The sequence below is a fragment of the Propithecus coquereli genome, unplaced genomic scaffold (assembly GCF_000956105.1).
Source record: "Propithecus coquereli isolate 6110/MARCELLA unplaced genomic scaffold, Pcoq_1.0 Scaffold213, whole genome shotgun sequence".
In the NCBI taxonomy this organism is placed as follows: domain Eukaryota; kingdom Metazoa; phylum Chordata; class Mammalia; order Primates; family Indriidae; genus Propithecus; species Propithecus coquereli.
Window position 1 is genome coordinate 1,339,001 of NW_012146412.1, and position 5,920 is coordinate 1,344,920.

The 5,920-nt window shown below is 35.2% G+C and overlaps 1 protein-coding gene across 1 annotated transcript in view; it reads left to right on the forward strand.

Moving 5' to 3' along the window:
* RFC1 (replication factor C (activator 1) 1, 145kDa) overlaps positions 1 to 5,920 on the forward strand; it is an 82,799-nt gene that overhangs the window by 1,863 nt on the left and 75,016 nt on the right. The window contains 1 exon segment of the mRNA XM_012644470.1: positions 5,253 to 5,320. Coding sequence (XP_012499924.1) covers positions 5,258 to 5,320 — 63 coding nt within the window. The 5' untranslated portion in view covers positions 5,253 to 5,257.

Consider the following 5,920-nt stretch of genomic DNA (forward strand, 5'->3'; position numbering starts at 1 on the left):
TTATTCTATTTTATTTTTTAGAGATGGAGTCTTGCAATGTTGCCCAGTCTGAACTCAAACTTGCCCAGGCTGGTATGCAATGTTGCAATCATAGATCACTGCAACATTCAATTCCTGGGCTCAAGTGATCCTCCCGCCTTAGCCTCCTGAGTAACTGGAACTACAGGTGCCTCTGCACCCAGCTTTACTTTATTTTATTTTTAATTGACACATAATGTACATATTTATGGGGTACAATGTGATGTTTCGATACACGTATATATTGTATAATGATCAAATCAGGGTAATTAGCATATCTGTCACCTCAAACATTTATTGTTTCTTTGTGGTGAGAACATTCAAAGTCCTCCCTTCTTGCTATTTGGAAATATACATTATTAACTATAGTCACCCTACTGTGCAATAGCACACCAGAACTTACTCCTCCAATCTAACTGTAACTTTGTACCTGTTGACCAACCTCTCTCCATTCCTCCTCCCCACTACTGCCTTCCCCGCAAGCCTGTGGTAACCACTTTTCTACTCTGCTTCTATGAGATCAACTTTTTTAGATTCCTTATATGAGTGAGATCATGTGCTATTTGTCTTTCTGTGTCTGGCTTATTTATTTATCATAATGCCCTCCACATTCATCCATGTTGTTGCAGATGATAGGATTTATCCCCCCACTTTTTTAAGGCCGAATAGAAAATGTGTGTGTGTGTGTGTGTGTGTGTGTGTGTGTGTATTTAATTTAGCCCTCCCTAGTATAAAAATTAGCAAACCCCTGCAATAAAATTCTATTCAGGCCGGGTGAAGTGGCTCACGTCTGTAATCCTAGCATTTTGGGAGGCCTAGGCAGGAGGATTATTGAGGCCAGGAGTTTGAGACCAGCCTGAGCAAGAGCAAGTCCTTATCTCTACAAAAAAAAAACAGAAAAGAAAAATTAGCCAGTCATGGTGGTGTGTGCCTGTTGTCCCAGCTACTCAGGAGGCTGAAGCAGGAGGATTACTTGAGGCCAGGGGTTTGCGATTGCAGTGAGCTATGATGACACCACTGCACTCTAAGCGCTGGCAACAGAGTGAGACCCTGTGTCCGGGAAAAAAAAACAAAAAACCACCATAAAATTCTGTTCAACAAATGTTCAGTGAACACCAGTGCCCAAGTTAAAGGACAGTAGTTCTTAATCTTTGAGTCTCAGTTCCCTTTGATAAATTTGAATGGTATGCAAATTTTCTGCCCAGAGAAATGCATACAGTTACATACACAGCATTTTAGGGGGGTTTACTTATCTTCTGAAGCCCACCCATAGATGAAGGGTTAACTCTTGCCCTGGGAGGTGCCCTTTTCCCCAAATATTTTCCAATTAAAAGTTATTAATAAAGGAATGGAATACTATATCCACACAGTGGACTACTTTGGGGCCATTAGAAAAATGAGAAACCTTTATAAGTCTGATGTGAAACAATTGCCAAGATATAAAATCTCTCTGGAAAGGTGCACAAGGAAATAACAACTGATAACATTTGTTGCCTCCAGAGATGGGAAGTATGTGCCCGAGAGGGTAGGAGGGAGACTTTCTACCCTTTTGCATTTTGAATCATGTGAATGTATTATCTATTAAAGGAATAAAAACAAAATGAAAAATAAAAGAAATGAAAAAGAAGCCATGTAAACAATTTGAATTGCTGTGAGATTTAATTGTTCAAAATGTGACTAAAACCTGAGATGCCATTTTTAAAAAATCAGTATATGTAATTGACTAGTATAATTATTGAAAATATGCATAAGGTTGAACTAAACATGAGACTAAGGGACAGCCTTTTTGAAGAGCTGTTGGGTCAATCTGAATACACTGTAATCTGAACTGCTTCATTGTTTCACTGTAGGGGAGGCACCTTTCATTTCATAGTTTACTGTGTGAAATGGTCCCCTTGGGAGCAGTGCTGTGATACAATTTTGCTAAACATGTATACTTGGCCTATAAGGCCCTACTTAAATTTCTGACTTCTCTCTCTGTCTTCTAAGGCTGGTTTTGTTTTTGTTTCAAGGCTTTTGTTCTTGCTCTTTCCTCTCTGGAATACTCTTCCTCTTCCTCCAGATCTTTGCATGTGCCTTATTCTCATCATTCAAGTCTTCCATAGCCTAATCCAAGGTCATGAAGATTTGTGCTTATGTTTTTTTCTCAGAGTTTCATAGTTTTAGCTCGTACATTTAGGACTTTATCCATTTTGAGTTAATTTTTGTATAGAGTATGAAGTGTAGGGATCCAAGTTTATTCTTTTGTATGTGGATATTTAGTTGTCCCAGCACCATTTTTTGAAGACTGTTCTTTGCTCATTGAATTATCTTGGCATCCTTGTCAGAAATCAGTTGACTGTAAATGTGAGGGTTTTTTCCTGGACTCTCAAGTGTATTCCATTGATCTATCCTAATGCCAACAATGCATTATCTTTATTATTGTGACTTGTAGTAATTTTTGAAATCAGGGAATATGAGCCCTTCAACTTTATTCTTTTTCAAGATCGTTTTGGCTATTCCAGTCTCTTAAATTTCAATATGAATTTTAGAATTAGCAAAGAAACCAGCTGGGATTTCCATAGAGAATGTTTTCAATATGTAGATCAATTTGGGGAGTATTGCCATCTTAACAATATTAAGCCTTCTGATCCATGAACATGGGTTGTCTTTCCATTTATTTAGATCTTTGATTTCTTTAAACGATATTTTGTAGTTTTCAAAGTATGAGTTTTATACTTCTTTTGTTAAATATATTCCTGGTTATTTTATTCTGCTTGATATTTTAAATGGAATTGTTTTCTTAATTTCACTTTTGGATTGTTTATTGCAAGGGTAATATAGATTTTTGTGTATTGATCTTATATCCTTGTTGAACTAATTTATTAGTTCTAATAGTTTTTTTAGTGGATTCCTTATGATTTTCTATATATAAGATTGTTTCATCTGCAAACAGAGATAGTTTTACTTCTTCTTGTCCAATCTAGGTACTTTTCATTTCATTTTCTGGCCTAATTCTTTTTGCTAGAACCTCCACAATATTGAATACAAGTGGCAAGAGTGGACATCCTATTTTTTCCTGATCTTAGGGGAAAGCCTTATAATAGCTTTTTCTTTGCTTTCGAAGTATAAAGCCTTAATATAATTTTAAAACTTTTAAATTATCTCATTTTTTTGTCTGCTGTGCTACCACCAGTTATATCATTGTATATTTTAGTCAGATGTATAGTTTTGCATTTTAGTTGTTTTCAAGGTAAAAGATTTTTATATTTGGGTAGATTTGTGAAGTGTGTTGATAATAATCAATTTCTGCATATGGATTTGATGGGCACTTAAATATTAACCAGAAATATTCATATTTTTTTGTTACTCTCAAAATAGATAAGTAAAGCCAAAATATATTTTTGCAATCACTCTGCAGAGCACTGCAGTGCTTATTTTCCATAAAACCCTGTGGTCTTCAAAGATAAGTGAACACAGTGATGTAATTTGCTTCTTTCCACATTTTGGTAGGCAAATACAACTGCTTTGTTGCTTGAACCCATCAGCAGTGGGAAAAAGTAGTTACAATTATTTGGTTATACTTCAAAGTAAATATATATCAGTGTTTGTACTGACCTTTTAAAGCTAAAGGTCATTATGATAGTTCACTTCTGTGTGAGTTTAGGAGGGTTTATTGTAAAAAATTTTTTTTCATCTATAACTCTATTAGTAGATTTATAACCAACCAAGTTGGAAACTTATTAGTATAGGTTGAAGACTTAAAAATTGCATGATTTTTTTTGAGGCTTGACAAAAAGCCTCACAAGAGAATGCAAAAAGTCTTTTTTTGCTTATATTTAGAAGCATTTTAGATTTCAAAACTTTTTACCAGAGAATATCTTGTTGGCATTCTTAATTTTCTCATTTGTAATTTGGGGTTAACAACTTTGTAGTTATGGGGATTAAACGAGTATTTTAAAAGTGCTTAAATCGTTGCATGGCACAGAGTAAATCCAGAGGGGCGAGGACAGCAGTATTTGGGAGTTAGTTTTGGTAGGATGATTAGGTAGAGGGTCAGAATGAGGAGGAAAGACGGTACCCATGTTTTTGTTTTCGGTGAATGGTGGTGCTTTGCATGGAGATAGAGAATAAAAGGAGAAAAGCCAATCCCAGCAGGAAATGAATTTAGCTTTGAGTTGGAGGCACCTTTGGGGCATTTGGATATAGGTGTATTCAGCTACATGTTAGCTACGTGGATATGGACCTCAGAGGAGGTCTAGAGTTGGAGACACAAGATTTAGGAGGTATCGGTGTGGATATAAGTGGTACTGAGGTTAAGTAGGTGTGAGTGTAGATTTTGATTTTTAACTTGGGGCTCATGGGCTTCAGGGGAAAACTCCTAAAATTGCATTAAAGTTTTGTTTGTATGTTTACTTTTATATATTTCTGTGGGAAATATTCATAGCTTTCATCAGATCCACAAAAGCATGAAAACTACTGGTATGGTTAATGAAAGATCACCTATTTCCTTGGCATGTGTTTTGGCATATTTTTATAAATGGGCAACTTGTTGGAGATATTGACAACTTCCTTCATTAGCATATAAGCTCTGCAAGGATAGGGGCCACAAGGATAGGGCACTGCTGTATAGTGTGTGGCACATGGTATATTTTCCATAAATATTTGATGAGTAAACAAGTACAAATAAACTTTGTATTTCCATAACAAATCAACTAGAAGGTAAAACCTATTGGTATGAAAACATCTTCTCTAGCCCTTTCTCCATGACTTTAAGCTATTAAAACATTTAATGACAATAATGTAGCCTAGAGAAATATAGTATTTATTATGTTGTGTGTCTATTTTTAGTTTGAAGGTAATTTCTATGTTCATTCAAGTAGTTTAAATTTGATTTTTTTGGATCAGAAGTCAGTTGTAAAAAGTTGACTTCTGGATGAATAAAAACCATAATCAGAGTACACTGGCCCTAGTGAAAATATTACATTCTGAACTATACCACTAGACCAGGCATAAACAGTCTCAAATGCTTTAATTATCCCAGTTATACAGGTATGATAGGAGAATTTATTTTTTTGTAGCCTAAATTAGGTAATTATTTCCATTTCATGTTTAATTTTGCAAGTGTTGGTTTGTATTTTTGGATCAGGTACCTGAAAACTTCAGTGATACAGTATTTCATTAAGAGAGTAGTCTAAGGCACAGTGATATTAAATATTATGACTTCAGAATCTTATACATCCTCTTTGCCACAGCAAGAATGGAAACCTGTCTTTTCACTGTCACGGGAGCAGCCTCTCAGGAAGACTTAATAGATTCTAGGGTGAGTAGAGGAAGCAGTTTCTATGCCCTTTCTGTTCCCTTGCTGTGCTTTATTTCATCTGTTCTGTTCTTTGCTTTGTTTTCTAAAGACAGAAAGATTAAGAGCAGAAAATAGAGTGGAAAGTGTCATAAGAACAGAGATTTAGCCTGTTTTGTTTATCCCAAGCACCAAGAATAGTGCTTGGCCCATAGAAGGCTCTCAGTAAATATTTCTTGAATGAATAAATGAATGATTGAATGAAAGAAGTTGATGCAGGTCCTTCCAGTTCTTCCTAGCTAGAACTTATTACCGTTCAAAGATTTTTCAGACCACACTTACATTTCACTCACTGGTGTTTTCCTCAGAGAGGTTCTTGAGGCCTGTGCTAGACTTTGCTGTATCAGTGACATTGATTATATATGTAGAGCTATTCTGGATTTCTAAAAAATGTAATTTGTTTGGCTAAAAACAAATTTGGAAGAAGAGGAAATATCCTCTCAAAGTGAAAGTATTTTTTTGTTTTTTATAACCACAATATTGTAATATGACGAGAGTGGCAACATAAGGATCAATTACATAAAGTCAACTTTAATAATATAGCTCAGAAATAATACTGTTAAT